This window comes from Mobula birostris, chromosome 26 (assembly GCF_030028105.1).
Source record: "Mobula birostris isolate sMobBir1 chromosome 26, sMobBir1.hap1, whole genome shotgun sequence".
In the NCBI taxonomy this organism is placed as follows: domain Eukaryota; kingdom Metazoa; phylum Chordata; class Chondrichthyes; order Myliobatiformes; family Myliobatidae; genus Mobula; species Mobula birostris.
The window spans coordinates 33,053,945-33,072,879 of NC_092395.1; the positions used below are offsets into that span (position 1 = coordinate 33,053,945).

At 39.9% G+C, this 18,935-nt stretch overlaps 1 protein-coding gene across 1 annotated transcript in view; it reads left to right on the forward strand.

The window, feature by feature from the left end:
- Positions 1-13,514, forward strand: part of wdr18 (WD repeat domain 18) — a 190,118-nt gene extending 176,604 nt beyond the window's left edge. The window contains exons 9-10 of the mRNA XM_072244516.1: positions 9,729-9,797; positions 12,080-13,514. Of these exons, the coding sequence (XP_072100617.1) occupies positions 9,729-9,797; positions 12,080-12,208 (198 nt within the window). The 3' untranslated portion in view covers positions 12,209-13,514. The remainder of the gene's footprint in view (positions 1-9,728; positions 9,798-12,079) is intronic.
- Positions 13,515-18,935: the final 5,421 nt, after the last annotated feature.

Below are 18,935 nucleotides of genomic sequence, written 5' to 3' on the forward strand. Positions count from 1 at the left end.
TTGAATGGCCCATTCCTGCTTAAATTGTTACTATCTTGTGTGTCATACAAGAGCATCTGCTTACACTGTAAGTGCTAGAGTTCCCTGCCACAGTTGGTGCATTTCTCCCTGTTTCATTTTGTCAATCCTGTAGAGCAGTATGTACCTTGAGTAATAATTTTTTGGTTAATGACTGGAATTCATAGTGCAGTGCATCATTGCAAGTGAATAAAACACATACACAAGTTAAATGTTTTAGCTCCTTACATTTAATTTAATTTTTGAAAGCTTATAGGTTTTGAAAGAAGAATAAAATTAATAGTTTGTTTGCTGCTTTGGAGAAAGGAGTTAGTTGCTTACATTAATTTCTTTTATATCCGTTTAATGGCTGAATTTTCATGCTTTGGAGCACCCTGAGGCTGTAAATCTCAAGATATAAATGTTATTTCTTAATGGGACAAAGGTGACAATGTCTACATTTCTATCATGATAAGAATTCTAGTTGTGGAACTCCTACCTATAGAGTATTCACTGATGGATTTTAGTAAGCTGATGTCTTGGAACACGAGAACATCATAGAGGCGTTGAAAATTGGCAGAGAAAATATTAATTTAATGACCTGCAAAGATGTAAATCTCTACACATTTTTAGTCCTTGCCTTCTGTACTTTTTAGCTGAATATGTTACAGGGGCAATACAATTGACCTCACGTCATATGTATTGGAGAAAACAGCCAAAATACACAGCATTTGATCACCATTTATTAACCTGCTGGGATGTGTTCATTTACATTATTGGTTAACGACCTTTTATCCACAGTCCTCCACAATCCTCGAGCCTGGCATCAGGATGTTTTAGGTTAACAAATGGTAATGACCACTTGAGCAAGTTCCTGGTGGCAGAGGGCTGTTCCCATGGGACAATATCCCAAAAATAGCTAGTGGACTGGGAAATTAAAGAAAATGGATCCTGGTCACCCATTGATCAGAGTAGGACTTCAAATATTGTACTTGGAATCCATGTTGTTGTGTTTGTCCTGTCGTGGTTCACAATTTAAATGAATATCTAGTTCATTGTGAATCCAATACCTGCTGTAATCTTGTGTCACAGGTTGTAAAGTGCAATCTGACAGACATACAGACACTAATTTATCTTTCTGCTTCACCCATTAATTGCATAGGTTATATGAAGCATATCTTATTGTTATGGTATTACTGGTTGAAAAGGGTAAATGAACAGTAACCATTACACTATAACAAATTCTGCCTCGTTTTGAGGTTTGTACATTTTGCCCTCACAGAATAAGGGGAGGTTTGAACTCCAATATATTGAATTTGTATTCCTTAACTTATTACAGCAGTTTTGATGACAATGCAACTCTGCTGAATGTTACAGACTAATCCCCTGCCTTATCGCGTTTGGTATTGTTGATGGGTGTATGGGGTGTCAGGGAGTGGTAGCACTTCTGGTGGGGGAATATGTCACGTCCTTCTTAGGGCGGTTTGTCCACCTTTGACCCCCACCTGGAACTCAGCTCTCACCTGTTGCTCCCCGTAACTGTTTGCACGTGACCGCGCCCATACCCTGGGCAACCTCTTTGACAAGTCGGCTAAACCAGGTGAGGGTAGCCGACGGGTCTCAAACCCTCAGTGAGATAGGGTGTTGCCTATCCCAGCATGTGAAGACAGACTGCGGCGGATTGAGCGGATGAGACCAATGGAAGGTCCAACGGTCAAGAAGGCGGTCTCTGCAAGTGTCGTGGAACGTATAGAGCAGGACAAGACACAGAAGACATCCTGGTCATCCACTGCGCCTAGTCCCATCTGCAGCCATCTCGGCTCTTGTCTTGCCACTGGATCCAGATGGGAATTGGGAAGAGAGAGTGAGGCTGACGCTGCGCAACTCTCCCTCACTTAAATCCAAATCATGTGCTAGTCTCGACACCATCAGCCGGCTGGTGGCACAGTGACATCAGCGCCGGACTCCGGAAGCGAAGGTCCCCGAGTTCGAATCTAGTCGAGCTGCTCCCGGGCATGCTTTCCATCCATGCCGGGTTGAGTGTCGAGCTAGCAACTTGACCTCGTAAGAAGTACTAATGGTGTTCAGGTCTTCATCGATGACGATGGACGAACCTTATTGTTGATGTACTTTTAATTCTATCGCATCCTCTCTAATTCATTAATATACAGGCACTTCCTCCACCCCCATATGGACACATTGAGTTCAATAAGCATTAATTGGCATTTTGCAAATGTCATCATAATCAAGTTTTGATGCATCTACGCATTATCACTTTCTAGGAGGGACAGTAATCAGAGCAGCCGTTTGGACAAATGTTTCTTTCCCTTCCCTTGCCTAGGGTTTTCTCCTGAGGCAAATGTAGACTCTCTCTTTCCTCCCTGTTGGCATCTGTGGTGCAAGTGAGATTCAGGCACAGAAACAGATTTGCTTTTATTGAAAAAAAATGCTTTCAATAGCATGGATGTTTCCCTGTAACAGTACACCCAGCAATTCTGTAAAATGGAATGAGAGAATTGTCAACTTCAACCATAAAATGTATGCATGTGTAACATTACAGATGTTGCCCTCCCTGGAAGAGCATTTTGAGATGCAGTATTTGTGGCTGTATATCTCACTAGTGTTGACAGTAAGTAGGCTAGTTTTGAGAAATAAACAAGAAACATCCAGTATTATGTCAAAATTTCTCCCCCTGCATCCACTTCCTCTAACAAAAAAACCTACTCTACTTCTAGATTAATGCCACCACATTTAGAATTAACCTAATAGCACAACTGCTAATGCTTCATGCAGTTGACTTTCCCTCTTTTTTATTGAAATTCTATAGAGTGCAGCAATGAAGACAACACTTAACTGTAGCTTGATGGTCGCATATGTTTAAGTAGCACTTAGTAAGTAGACTCATAAGTATGGAATGCCATTTATGTTACAGAAATTTTTCTTTGTGATCTGTGATTATGGATTACAAGGAGCTGGAAAGGGATGGAAAGAAGACTACACTTATAACCAATTCCAGTATATTTTTTCTGACATGACCGGACATCGATTAATGCCGAACAGAACTATTGAACATTAATAGTATAAAGCTGATAATATTTATATTTCAATAGTTAAGTTTTAATATCTCCTTTAGTGATAGAATAGTAAATACATTTTAAAATCAATAGCAGACAATTCAGAGTAATAGTTAATTTGTGCCTGAAATTCTTTGCCTCCCCACTCATTGACTATCTTTCTCTCCATATTTTTCAGATAGACCTTAATAGATAGACTGAAAAGTATCCTCAAAAAGTAATCAACGTGCACTGATTTTAAGTAATTGCAAGTTTCTAAGCGAGCTTATTTGAAATTTTATAAGATACAGGTGCAAAAATCTATTGATGACATTGAAACAGGCACAGTAGTGTAGCGTTAGTGTAAGCTACTACTGCACAAGTGACATGGGTTCAATTCCTGCTGCTGTCTGTAAGGACTTTGTATGTTCTCCCCATGACCATGTATGTTTCCTTCAGATGATCGAGTTTCCTCCCATATTCCGAAGACATAGAGTTTGTTGGTTAATTTATCATATGGGTGTAATTAAGTGGCACAGTGTCATTGGGCTGGAAGAGCCTTTTGCCATGTCGTATCTCTAATTAAAATAAATAAACTTTATATTTATGCACCAAGATTACGAAAAAGCAGAATGTGGTTTCTTTCTTTCCCTGGCATTTCACCAGGATTCAAATAGACTCCACTGGGATTTAAATTTCATCCAAGAGCAGTTGCTAGGGAAGGATAATGACATGTATCCTACTTGGCAGGAAGTGGAGTGGGTTTTAACAATTTAGATAAATGCATTGTTTGATGTTAAGTGATGGCTTTTTGCTATTTTCTACTTCAAGTTCTGTCCATCCAAAGTAATTTTTCTCCCCTCTGTAGATTTTTCTTTGCTATAACTTCACAGTGGTTGGCAACCCTCCAGGAGTTTATCCAATTTAACAGTTTTCAAGTGTGAGCTTTTTGGGTGAAGAATCAACATGTGAGATCCTGTTCTTCTGTGTGTGATGACTCCCCCCTGTAGTTTTTCAAGTTTTTTCCTGTCTGACTTTGGTTTTACTTTCCTGAAACTATGACCCAAAGAGAATAGTAACTTTCTTGCTGCCGCATTGGTTGAGATCTGATAAATTGGAAAAGAGAAAATTGAGTTTTATTGTAATGCAAAAAAAATTCTATAGATACAGCCTAAATAATCTTTGCTGCAGAACCTTGTCTTGTTCTATTTATTTCCCATCTCATCACCTTCCAATATAGCAACTGCTCAATTTAAAAAAAAATTCTTATCCTTGCTCTGGAATCCCTCCAGACCCTTGTCTCCCTATCTCCTTCAGCCCTCCATGGTACTTGCAAGCCTCCAAATCTGGTCGTTGAACCTTCCTGAATTTAATCACTTCACCTCTAGCAACTGTGATTTTAGTTGCCAAAGCCCCAAGCATTAGAATCCCTACCTCAAATCTCTCTTCCCCTCTTTCTCTGAATTTAGAGTGACAAGGATCTTGATTTGTGAGACTTGTCAGTTGAATGTTACCAATCAGATTCATTGATTTATCATACATACATTGAAACGTACAGTAAAATGCATTGTTTGCTTTAATAACGAATGCAACCCAAAGGTATGCTGGGAGCATCATGCAAGTGTCGTTACACATGTTGCACCAAACTAGTATGTTCATGAGGTTCATCAGAACATCACAAGCAACAACAGCAATAAAAACAAAATAACAAGAGCAAAACAAGTCTTTTTCCCACCCTTCCACCCACCCACCCATCACACACACAGGCATCCAACCCCAGGACAGGCTGCCTCTGGGTCTCTGATCTCAGTTATTGATCCCGGATTCTCAGACTCGCAAATATCAGGCCTCTAACCTCCCGTCCATAGCCTGGAGTCTTGACCTCACAATCTTGGGCCATTGGATACACAGACTCAGATGCTTTGACATTGAGCCCTTGACCTTGGTGACTTTGGTCTTTGACCTCCTGTATTGACCCCAGGACTAATGGATCATGAGACTTTGAATTCTGTGCTAAGACCTCCTCGAATTTCCAACCCCGGGACTCGCTGCCCCAGGGGTGGGGGGGGGGGGGGAGGTGGATCTTCAGGCCTCATTCTTGGGGCCCACTGACCACAATCCTTGACCACGGGGATTGCTGGATTTTATCCTCTGCCTGCCGACCCATTCCCAAGAGATTGCTAACCTTTGACTATCCTGGAGTACTCCAACCTGGATCCTGACTTCCATCTCCTGTCCTTGACTCTTCATTTACTGCTCCTAACCACTAACTCCCCATGCTGTCTCTAAAACTATCCATATGAAATCTAAAACATACAATTAAGTTTGAGCCATGACCTCAACAAACATCACAGCTTGGTGACATCTTGACCGGTAGATTGGGGGATGGTACAGTGACTCCGAAAGGGACCAGGGACCTTCTCCAACTAACTGGAGGAATAGTCTTGAACCATGGTATGCAGCATGCAGTTGTTTAACATAAATATCTCTTCATTGTAACGGCTTCTAATATGAACTAAATTAGTCATAGTCATACTTTACTGATCCTGGGAGAAATTGGTTTTCGTTACAGTTGCACCATAAATAATAAATAGTAATAGAACCATAAATAGTTAAATAGTACTATGTAAATTATGCCAGTAAATTATGAAATAAGTCCAGGACCAGCCTATCGGCTCAGGGTGTCTGACCCTCCAAGGGAGGAGCTGTAAAGTTTGATGGCCACAGGCAGGAATGACTTCCTATGACGCTCTGTGCTGCATCTCGGTGGAATGAGTCTCTGGCTGAATGTACTCCTGTGCCCACCCAGTACATTATGTAGTGGATGGGAGACATTGATCAAGATGGCATGCAACTTAAACAGCATCCTCTTTTCAGACACCACCCTGAGAGAGTCCAGTTCCATCCCCACAACATCACTGGCCTTACGAATGAGTTTGTTGATTCTGTTGGTGTCTGCTACCCTCAGCCTGCTGCCCCAGCACACAACAGCAAACATGATAGCACTGGCCACCACAGACTCGTAGAACATCCTCAGCATCGTCCAGCAGATGTTAAAGGACCTCAGTCTCCTCAGGAAATAGAGACGGCTCTGACCCTTCTTGTAGACAGCCTCAGTGTTCTTTGACCAGTCCTGTTTATTGTCAATTCGTATCCCCAGGTATTTGTAAATTTTCATGTATCCTATTTTAAAAAAAAACAATAGCAAGAGATATGCTACGTTCAGAAATTAAAGATGCCAGAAACCTTTTAACAGTGTTTTAAGTCGTTAGTTTATGTATAATTTGAGAAGAATTGTTAAATTTATTGAAGGCCAGACATATTAACTGATAATTTCCGTACATAAAAAATGCTTTGTAACTCTTCGATTTAAATGTACTTGTATATGTTACAGTGAACAGAACAAGAAAATCTTCATTTAAAGTATACAATGAATAAAAAATAAATGAACTTGAAATTTAAACTACCTTCAGCATGTTCCATGCTTTGCTATCTATTACTGTTGAACTATAATTCAGTAGGTAAACAATTTGAATGCAAGAAGCAGCATTTGCATTGAATTAGCGTTTCTTTGTTTGGTGGGGGGCATGTGGGTCAGAACACCAGGAGGAATAGTTCAATTTAATGTCAGAGAATGTATATAGCTTACAACCTGAAATCCTTAGTCTTTGCAGACATCCACGAAACTCATTAAAAAAACCCAAAGAATGCATGACAGAAAAACATTAGAACCACAAAGCCCCCCCTTCCCACGCATAAGCCGTAGGAAAAGCATCAACCCTCCACCCTCTCCCCTCCCCCTCCTCCCATTTGTTCCAGCAAAAGCATCAACCTCCCCCAACACCCCCCATACAAGCAATAGCAAAGCGCCCAGAGACCATGATCTAGAGTCCATCAGAAACTACTGTCCATCCCAACACTTCAACATCTCACAGGCAGAGAGGTATCGCTCTTGTCATAAGCGAAAGGAGAGGCCAACTTCTCACCGTTCTGACAATCTGCAACATCTCTTATTCAAGTTCCCTCCCCCGCCCCCGACTCAAGAATCAGCTGACCCTCTCTCACCATTGAGAGAGAGAGAGATCGATCAAGTGCAGAAGCCTCTCACAGCTGTACCCATTGTCTCGATGTTTCAATCTCCTATGAAGCTTCAGTCAGCGACATCGGTGAGGAATTGGATCATCCACAAGGCTGCTCCCCAAAGTCGCAAGTCTTCCAAGCCAGTCCTGGAGATCCTGAAACCTAGGCTGCTTGGCGAGTTCCGATGTGTGAGAACTCCCCTGTGAAGAGTGTAGTTTGAGCGCAACTGTATATAATGGACTCAGACAGAACCCCAGCCACCTTGAAAAGGGAGAAAGAGACATAAGAACAGGAGATTTAAACTGTTTCACGGATGAACTGGAAGAAGTCATCCAGTTCTGCAAAAACCTCTGTCACTTCTCTTCAAGTAATGGCAAAAATTTTGTTGTTTGCCATTTTAAGCAGATAAGCCTTTGGTTTAGTTCCTTATTTTAAAAAAATGTCAGGAAGAGAAACGATGCATTGTTCCCTCAGTACTGCATTAAACTCTCATTTTGAATTATGTGCTACAACATTGCAGATTTGAGTCATAAGTGAAAAAGAGTAAAGCAGGCTAATATACAATATTGAAGTATGCAGTCATGTGATTCCAGCAGGAGAACTGACTCCAGAGCTATATGGATGTGTAACATCTTGTCCTTTCTTACCCTCTAGTTTACCTTCATGTGGAAAATTTCTCCAATACTGTTCTTCATGCTCAAAATCAATCTCAAATTAATGACTCTCTTACCGATAACTTTCCAACCAGACAAAATGGTTCCTTATTCACAATCAAGATATTTCATAATATTGAGAATCTTTATTAAATTGCTTGGTATTCTCTGCTCCATTGGAAATAATCCCAGTACCTCATACCTGTGGATTTCTCATAACTATTGATTCTAATTTTTGGCAGCAACTGGCTGATTATGCGTACGTTGTACATTCTCCAGGATTTAGTGTCCTTTTTATAATATAGCCCACAAATTTGTACACAGATGTTTAATTCTCATGTAACCATTACTTTACATCAACACTTCCCTATTCTGTAATAAATTGGGTGAAGTTAGAAAACTGGCAAGAGATAAATTGTGTCAATTGTGTCTTGGGAGTTTGTGCTCGTGGGGATGGGGCAAATATGGGGTAATGCCATCACCTATAACTGAGCAAGAAGGTAAAATAATAAGCCTCATGGAATCTGTGCTACAAAGTAGCTGGTTTTTCAACTATAATGAAATGTTCAACTGAATTCTTTAAAAATTACCTGCAAAAGTGGTTCACATCACAAATGGCTTTTTCAATGCACGCCATATAGCTAGAGATCCCAATGAAGCCTGTATTCTAAAACAAGTCAGTGCCTTCAGAAAAGGAAAGAAAGTACAAGCAACCAATTTATAAAATGTTAGTTGGTGAGAAATTTTCCTGTATAATGAGTACATCAGAAGCCCTCAGCAGGTTGCTTATATACTGGACTCTCTTAGATTTTAAGAACTAGACAAAATTCCATTTCTATGAGGCTTATTAATAAAGTTTGTATCTAAAGACATACTTTAGTGAGATTGATTCCCATCACAATAGCCCATCAGTTAAAGATGCTGCCTCACAGTTCCAGCCACCTGGGTTTGATCTTGACCCAGGGTGCTGTAGACATGGTATTTGCATGTTCTCCTTACAACCTCAGGTGGGTTTCTCAAGGTGCTCTGGTTTCCTCCCACATTTAAGGCACTGGGAATCTAAGACAAGCTGACAAATTGGATACAGAATTGGCTTGGTTATAAGAGTCAAAGGATAGAGTTGGAAGTGTTATATGAAAGAAGAGTTTGCAGAGAAATACTGTATGTTGTGAGATGGAGCTGATGGGAATGTTCAGAGCTGGCAGACTCATTGTGTTGGGTCACCTCTTTCCACATCATAAAGAAAGTATTGGTAGCCAAAGTATTGCATTTTGTGTTGTAAGAACTCTGTATCCTTTGGGTTTGTTGGAAGTTTTGTTAGAAACTTTTCTATCTGTCTCAATCTTTCAGAATCTTTTCCTGTTATATAAATATTGCTAGGATCATTACTGCTCTGAACTTTCCCCTTTCATTCTTTCTAATTTCTCATTGCCAGCATGCATTTCCTCATTTCTTGAAATCAAAATTTATTGCACTTTCAATTGCAAATCATTCATTTGCCTCATCTCACTCTGAAATACTGTTCCCAAGTATACTCTTTCTTTTGGATACTGTTCTGTGTGCAGCCTCTTCTTTGGATAAAGACAAAGGTTAGATTCTTCGATATCAGTAGATTGATCATAATGTGATTTCATTAATTATGTAAACTCACTTAGCCCCTCTTCCCTCCCAAACGCTTCAGTCTAAGTACCATTAGGTTTGAACAGCATTGCAGTATGACTTAATTTAAAATATGAAATATCTGTTTGCTGAGGGAAAATAATAATATCTACAATATTCAGACAACATAGAATAGATTTTCTTGTGTCTGAATAAGTAATTAATGGACTAGGTGAGTTTTGCTTTAGTGTTGCTTCTTTTGCTGGGAGTAATTATTGCTTTTTTTTGGGAGGGGGAAAAAGCATTTATGATTTTGTTCTAAGTTTCTTTTTCTGTCTCTTATTAGGAGGCTCAGGAAAGCTACCTGGAAAAATCTGAACAGTTGTATTCTGTTATGTGTGCTGCTGTTGATAAGGTTTGTCTCACTTTAATAGATTCCTTGTCAAATGTAGTTTAAACTCCATATAAGATTCTGCTTCCAATGATTTTCTGCAAAATGAGTTTTCTCAGTATGAATCCATTTGCTATCAAGTGGGCCCACTGTGCAAAACAATGGCACACTATTCAAAGAGAAGAACAACAGCCTGGCTTCCATGGTCAACAGAGAAGCATATGCACAGGAGATGGCACCTGTTCAAGATTGCCTCCCAGATGTACTTTCCTAAAAGTTGTGTCAATTAGCACCTGCTTCTTCGCAACTAAGCGTGAGATACTTGGAATAGGTCATTTCAGGGTGAAATCGTAACTATAGCAAATTGGATTGGATTATACAGTACCAAAAGTGTAATATTACTACCTGCACCCTCTTCCATCTTAAACTGAAACTTACATGTTGCCCATGGAAGCCAGGCTGACGTTTGTCTCATTGCGATGTTGTTTGCAGAGTGAGATCATGTATGGCAGGTAATAAATTAAAGGCTGATTATTGATGGTCTAAAGAATACTGAGTTTTCAGATATCTTGAGCATTATGAACAGAAGCTGGTAGATTACTGTTGCAGCAGATCATGGTTAAAATGAAGATCTTTGAATGAACATTTCAATGAACTTAGATTCTTTTTGTCTCTACTCATCATCCCTTGTCTCTAGGTAGCTTGGAACCATTTATCGAATTAGAGCAGCTGATTGTGGGACGTTGGACACACAGATAGATTGTTCTCCCCTGCATTTTCCTTTACCTCCATGGCTGTGCTTTATGTTACTGATTGGTAACTGTTAGGCATTTTTTAAAACCTCTGAGGAGCCCACTCACAGGTCGACGAAGCAACAGCCTGGCAGATGGAGCTTTACATTCAGTTTCTATCAGGAGCTAGGAAACTGCTGTTTCTTTTGAGGAAGAGAACACAATACTGTCCCAGAGTGTTTTTTAATCTAGGGATGTATTAGACATGGGGTGTAACAAGCTGGTACTAGCATGGCCTGCATCAGTGTTTTAACACAAATGGTTGCAGTGCATTTTCCACACAATTGTTCGGACCAAGAAAGAGCTTTCAGCATCTAAATTTGTTTCAAGTAACATAGCATAATATTAGTGTGTTACATAGAGGATACTATAACTTGCTCTGACAATGGCTGTATAAACTGAGAAGGTATTTCTTTTTAGAGGAATATCATTCCTTATCTCAATTAATACAAAATATAAACTTTACTGTTATGGAGATACTTCACAGAAACACGCTCTCCTGCGCATTGACTCTGCCAGTTATCACCCATCCACTTAGCATAATTCAATGCTGATACCGTTCTATTCTCCCCACATATTTTCATCTACTCTGTCCAGGCCCTATCACTCACCTACATCAAGGACAATGTTCAGTGGCCAATTATTAAACCACCCCGTAAGCTGTGGGATGTTAGATGTGGGAAGAAATCAGAGCTCCCTTAGCTGAGCATATAAAGTCCCCACGGACAGCACCCGGGGTCTGGAATGAGGTTAGTTCCCAGATGTTGAGGCATTGGCATTACTAGCTATGCCACTGTGCTGTTCTTGCAAATGTGTTCCTTGCAGCTTTATGTGTTAACCTGTGGGGGTTGTATTCTTTCACCATAAGGGACTGTCATGCATGAAGAACTCTGCTCACATTCTCTGATTCTTCTGGTTTTCTGTTGCTTTGCTAATTTGTTTCTTTTTAATATTTTTATAATATTCATGCATGCTCAATATAGTGAAATAAAGATTCATCTCTCTGACTACTAGGATGTGGAAGTTTCAACTTCATACTGTCATCGTTTCCTCTGACAAGTTCTAAAATGGTGCCAGCACCTTTCACCTGTGTTTCTCAATTTAAAAACTGCTTAGCTGAATATGCACCAAAGGTTATTTTCAAGTCGTTTTATCTCCGTTGACAGCAAAAAAAAATCAACATTTTCTTTTAATTTGAAGCAACTGAAGAATTATTTTGAAATGATAAAAAATGATTTGCTGGAAATACAATGCAACACATTTTTTTTTGTTGGTGTTGGAGGTCTCAATCTTTGGAATGTACATAAAAATCAACCTGATCTTCTTTCTTTCCAGATACAGGGAGACCTGTTGTGTATTTATAGTCTTTAAACTTGACTTGATTTCCAGCATAATCTAACTTATAATTTATATCCTTCCAGACAACCTAATTAGGATCATTACTGGTGGTATTAAAAAAAATTGTGAAGGAATTGGCAATAAATTATTCAGATACATTTTAATTTGCCTTTGCAGCATATGTTGGGAGATGGCGAGAACACAAAAATGAGAGTGGCTGAGTTGGAGGATGAAGTGAAGACATTGAAGAAGATCAATAGGGATTTGTATGATTTTTCAGTGCAAGTTCTGACCAAACAGACATAAAGAAAAGAGATGAAGAAAGAAAATCCTGCAAATTATGTGGCTCTCAATGTCAAATATTAGTAATATGCCAACACCAGCTATGAAAAATGAATTGGTACACTCAATAATATCCTATTTATATGAGTCTGTTTAATTTGAATTATTTGTACTGAGCTTTCAGAGGTCAGAGATGTTTGTCTCCTGCGTTACTACCCGTTTGCATAGTCAGGTCCAGTTAACTCAGATTGTCCATGTGGTCTTTTTAGCTAAGTTGATTCCCCATATTGGTATTGCTGAGTATAAACTTGCCAAATTTGCTATTCTTGGTGTGGAGAGGCCAGTCAGCATTGGGCCTGCTACAGTTTCGTTTTTGCAGTAATAAGCCTCTACTTTTGTTTGCATTTTGAGAATCTATTTGCAAATACAACAGAGCTTACATTCAGGTCCTCTCCATACTGTTCATAACCTGGACAGTTCACAAATTGGAAATGCGGCCATGAACTCAGATCCTGGCAGGAGCTTCAAGTAAGAGCCCAAAAATTTACACCTCCAGTCTCCTAAATGCTTGTGTGTATGGACTGTACATAAATTGGGAGTTTGTAACCTGTATACAGATTGTGCACAACCCAAGTGCTGGCAGTTTGAGCTCTTTTGGCACATAGTCAGTTCTGATTCCTTTTTAAAATATTTACAAACTTATTAGTACATGGACTTAAAGTTTACTGTGATGGTTTATGCCATGGTACACAAAAAGGCAAAGCTTGGACATTTACAATTTCTAATTCTATGCCAAAGGCCTGAGCTTTTTAATTCACAGTACAGTAAATATCTTCAGTCTGAATATGTAAGATTTATTCCATAATCCAAGCCAATGAGGTCCAGGTCAATACATTGTCTAAATGGTGCTTTTCTTAATAAGTGTGACTATTCCTATATTCATATAGTTACTTAAAAAGAATTCTGCCTTTGTGCCTTCCCCTCTTCCTCTGGAGAATTTGCCTTTTATTTCCCAGTTCCACAGAGCAGTGTGAATCATAGTCATAGACCCAGTTCTGTGCATTCTCAAAAGTGGTCTTCAACCAAGGTGTTTAGGATTGTGCTGTTAAGATAGTTCCTGAAGGAACTAATGTGATCAAGTGATACTGTTGTCCTGTTTTGAACAGTAAATGAAAGAACATCTTGTGTGTGTGCTGACTCATGAAAGAGGTTAGAATCCCAACTCTCACTTCAGTATTTGTGTTCCTGTTTGTACCATTAACATTTTCTCAGTGTGTATTTCTGGGGGCATTTATCCAATTATTTTTTAAATAAATAAGTTAACACCAAATGTTGACTTTGTATCCAGCACTTGTGCTTAATTCTGCCTGAAATAAGATTATCTTTGTCAAACTGTACTCATTCTGACTTGAAATTGATATTAACTTTTACCACTAGGATTCTTTTATTAATGTAAAGATGACAGCTGATGAGCACAACAGAATATTTAATTCAGCATCATGACAGGACCTGCAGTGTATCTAAATAAAGGACAGTGTATGAGGCAAAAACTAGTGAAATTTCAACACACATTCTGCATGGTTATGAGCTAAGTTGCATTGTTAAGTACTGATGATCTGTTTTGATCTAACACAACCAGTAGAAATATCTCCAGTAAAGTTCTGAAGATTTCCATTTCTAATGCACAGAACTGTCAGTCTTTATTCAAAATCCTGAATAGCCTCCACCTCGGGAAGAGACCAAGAATAAGAAAATGGCCAAACTGGAGTGTGTGGTCTCCAGATTCTACCCGGAGCAAATAACTATCATCTGGGAGAAAGGCAGCATCATGATCACCTCCAACACCAGCACTACACTAACTGTTCTGGAATCTTACAAGTGTGGTGTACAGTTCTGGTCACCAAACTTCAAACAGGCTGTGTTTGCACAAGAGCTGTGCAGGAAATTCACCAAGATGTTGATTAGATTGGAGGACTTTAGTCACAGAAGAGATTGTGTTTGCTGGGCTTGTTTTCTTTAGAGTGGAGGCAGCAGGGGTGATCTGGTAGAAGGAAAGATTATGAGAGGCATAGGTATAGTAAATGGTCAAGACATTTGTTTCATGATGTATGTATCATAAACAAAGGGGCCATATGTTTAAGGTGAGAGGAAGGTGTTTTGAAGGAATCCGAAGCAATGTTTTTTTACACAACGTGGTTGATATCCTTAACTTGCTATCAGAGGAAGTGGTGGAATATAGTGACTATGTATGAGAGGTATTTAGGACAGACTTAAATGGACAAAACAATGAAGGATACAGCCAGGTGTGATTAGTGTAGATGGGCAAAAGGATTGATGTGAGTATGGTGGATCAAAAGGATTGGTGTGGGTATGGTGGTCCAAAAGGGTTGGTGTGGTTATGGGGGTGGGGGGGCAAAAGATTTGGTATGGGTATGGTGGACCAAAAGGATTGGTATGGGTATGGTGGGCCAAAAGGATTGGTGTGGGTATGGCGGGCTAATAGGATTGGTGTGGGTATGGCGGGCTAAAAGGATTGGTCTGGGTATGGTGGATCAAATGAATTGGTTTGGGTATGGTGGGTCTAATGAATTGGTATGGGTATGGTAGGCTAAAAGGATTGGCATGGGTATGGTTGGTCTAAAGGATTAGTATTGGTATTTGTAGGCCAAGTGACTTAGTATGGGGCGGGGGGGGGGAGGGGGGAGGAGACATGTTCTGTGCTGCACAAGCAATTCCAGGTTGGGAGGATAAGCCTTGGTATTTGTCAAATTTTGAAAATGAATTGTAACTTGTTTTAACAACAGAATGATGGTAAGTAGAAGTTGCTGAATCTGCTAAAATAATCAGCGTTGTAAAGGTATTACTGTACAGAGTAGGCTATTTAGTCCATCAAGTCTGTGCCAGCTCTCTGGAGCAATTCTGTTCGTTCCATTTTCCAGCTGTGTTTTATAGTTCCCTAAAGTGGCTTGGAATTTATTTTAGAAATTGTTAATTATCTTAGCATTCAAAGGGTATTAATTCTCTGTTGATAGCCAGGTTCATTCAGCAAAAACTTGAATTTGGTATCCAGATGACTGTTCTGTAGAAACACAGAGCAGTTTCAGAGGAGTTGAAAACATTCAATGTCCTATGCAATCCTCTCAAAGTCCAAAAATATTTTAACCTATATTTCAATTTGCTGTGCAATGTTCAGAGGTAAAGGGCTTCGTGCGACAGCTCCCCAACATTGATGCCATCAGTAGGCAACAACACTACAGCAGCAAAGTGAATGACAACTAATTTAGTAACAGAAATAACTGCAAGATTCAGGTATCAAAATTGACACTGAGTTTTCACTTGCAATGAGACCAGTTACCAAGCGTCAGAAGTCTACAGGAAGAAAATGCATTTAGGACTCATTTGATTTCATATTTAAGAGTATGTAAGAAGGGGGATTATATAAATGTTCCTTCAGAACTGTATGTAATTATCCTGCAATAATCGTGACTATCTTATGTGATTATGATTGTTGTTAACTTTATTTTGCTTTCTGCCTGTACTGTAATTAATTCCGATGCTTGACTTTAAAAGATCCATTCTGTTCATCGGCTTTCAGGAATACAGGATATCTAATGTTTTTAAATCACTTCCTAAAACTTCGTAGCAAACCATGAAAAATAAATCCAGATGGTGTGAATCTGGAAAAAAAAGGTGGAAGCACCCAAAAGGTCAAGCAACATCTATGGAAACAGAAACAGAATTAAGGTTTCAGGTCAACGACCTTTATCAGAACTGAGAAAAGCAAGAAAATACTTGTGTTTTATGCGGGGAGAGAGGGATTGAGAGAACAAGGGGAATGACCAGGTGACAAGCAGTTCTCATCGCCAGAGAAAAATTGAGGACAGATTGTTGATCATAGCTACTCTTTTTGGAGGTGGTGTAAACGGAGGGCAATGGATGTGAGGGCAGTAGAGAGGGGAAAAATAATGAAACAAAAAAGTCACAATAGATCATTGCGGGAAATCAAACTACAGAGAATGCTGGAAATAATCAGCATGTTTGACAGCATCTGCACAGAGAGAAAAAACAGAAATTGTTGAACTCAATACTTAGTTACCCAGGCTGCTTCATACATAGATGCAAGATGAATTGCCATTCCTAAATCATATAATGGACTTTGTTGGAACAACATAGGAGGCCCGAGACAGGGATATGAATGTGAGGATTACAATGAAAGCTCAGGGTCATCTTTACAGACTGAATAGAGGTATTTTGCAAAACTACCACCTGATTTGTGTTTGATTTTGCAATCAATTCCAAATGCAGACCAGGGCATTTGAAGCTGCCCAAGTGAATTGCTGTCTCATTTGGAAGTACTTCTTAGATTCCTGGCTGATGGGAAAGGAAGAGGTAAAGAGCCGTGGTTGGACCTACTGTCGCTGGATGGGAGACTGCTACAAGGAGGAGTGGTTGATAGACATGGAAGAATATATCCAGGATTCCAGAAGGAACAGTTCCTTCAGAATCCTGAAAGGACGAGAAGGTGCATCAGGTGATTGAATCCATTTCAAGGAGGCATAATTTACTTGGGATGGTTTGTTGGATGTAGAAGATGGTGGAATAGAAAGTGAGCACATAAGGATCTCTATATTTGTGCAGGCTGGAAGGAAATAAGGTGGGACAGTCCAGTTTTATAAGAAGTAGAACTGATGCAAGTGAGAGCCCTGTCAAAAGCAAAACTATAGTTAAGAAGCAAGCATGACAGGTCTAAAGCACCAGTTTGGAAGCTTCATCAGAACAGATGGAACAGTGCGAAAGAAACTGAATGGTGTTTTTACAGGAAGCTGTGGGGGTATATGAGCTTGATGGATGTTGGGCACTAACTTACCTTCTGACGTATGCATAAGTCAAGACAAGAAGTCCGAAATAAACCATGTGAAAATGGCAGGGTGAAAATTATCAACAAAAGATAATGACATTTGAGTTCTCTATGAGTGCAGGAAGCAGCAAGATCTTCATTAATTACAAGACAAAGAGGTGATGGAAGGCTCCCGAGTAGGAATGAAACAAGAAGTGTGTCTTGTATACCCCCTGAAGAGACAGATGTAATTGATGCAAGTTTCCACAGCTATACTTTGAATTAAAATATAATATTGTGCAGAAGTCTTAAATACCTATATGTAAACAGGATACCCAAGAATTGCACAGTACTGTATTTATCAGAGTTGATCGGAGAGCAAGTTTGGCAATCTGGCTGGAGCCAAGGACGTTGGGGATGGTGAGGGTGGAGCTCCGTGGGAGCGGTGTGGGACAAGTGGCAGAAAAGAAGTGCTGGGCAGGGGTGTGGCACCAACACATCCAGCCCTGAGACACTAGGCAAGATCATTTCATTCCAAAGAATTGGTTTATTGATCTTACAATATATCTCTTTGATGCTTCCTGCTCCCTCCCCTCTCCCTTCCCCTTTTCCCAACCACGATTGCACTTTCCCTGCTTGATGCTGCGGACAGAGGATGTGACATTGAGATGGTGCTTTACTGCTGTGGGATCAACACAGATGGCATGTGGACATGGGATCAACACAGACGCCATTTTTCATTCTTCCCAAGACAAGGAAAATGTTGACAGTTGATCAAAGAAAATTAGCAGCTTTGGTATATTATGTATCCAAACAAGTACTCAAAACGATTGCTTTCCTTGATAAATTGACATGTGATCAATCTCTAATTCAATTACGTTCTTTATTTTGTCTGAAAGATTTTAATTATACAAACTGTATAAAGTTGTGCAGTGTGTTAAGGGGAAGGGGAGGTTAGAAAGGAACAGCATAATACAGTGACAGCAGGGAAATAAAGAAATTACCCTATCATCGTGATGTCATGAAAAGGCCATGGAGGGCTGGCACACAGTTGCCATTGCTGGGTCACCTTCTGTCATGCATGTAATAGGCAAGGCAACAGCAGCAACTGTAAATGTAGAACAAGTACCTGAAGGAGAGTGGGAATTAGTGAAGGGAGTGTTAGGAGGAGAACTTGATTATAATAGCATATTCACAACTGTAACAATGAAGTCAATTACTTTTAAGCATGCATTTTGGCCTTGTGCTTAAGATTTACTCAAAATAAATCCAAGATGCAACCTTTATTCCCCACATTCTGCCATTTGGATTTTCCCTGTCTTTCCCAATAAGTGAAGTAATTCAGTAAATAGCTCAAATGCCATCTATAAATTTGCTGATGATACGACTACTGCTGGCAGAATTTCAGATGGTGATGAGAGGGCGTATAGGAACGAGATTTATCAGTTAGTTGAATGGTGTCGCAGCAACAACCTTGCACTCAACATCAGTAAGGCCAAAGAACTGACTATAGACCAGAAAGGGTAAGAGGAGGGCACACACGCCAGTCTACATAGAGGATCAGAAGTGGAAAGAGTGAGCAATTTCAAGTTCCTGGATGTCAATATCTCTGAGGAGCTATCCTGGACCCAACATATCAATACAGCCACAAAGAAGGCATGACAGCAGCTTTCATTGGGAGTTTGAGGGGATTTGGTATGTCACCAAAGATGCACAAATTTCTATGGATGTACCATGGAGAGTATTTTAACTGGCTGCATCACTGTCTGGAATGGGTGGGGGTGGGAGATCGAAATAAGCTGCAGAGAGTTACAAACTCAGTCAGCACCATTATAGGTACCAGCCTCTGAACCATCCAAGGCATCTTCAAGAAGTGATGCCTCAAAAAGGCAGCACCCATCATTAAGGAACCCC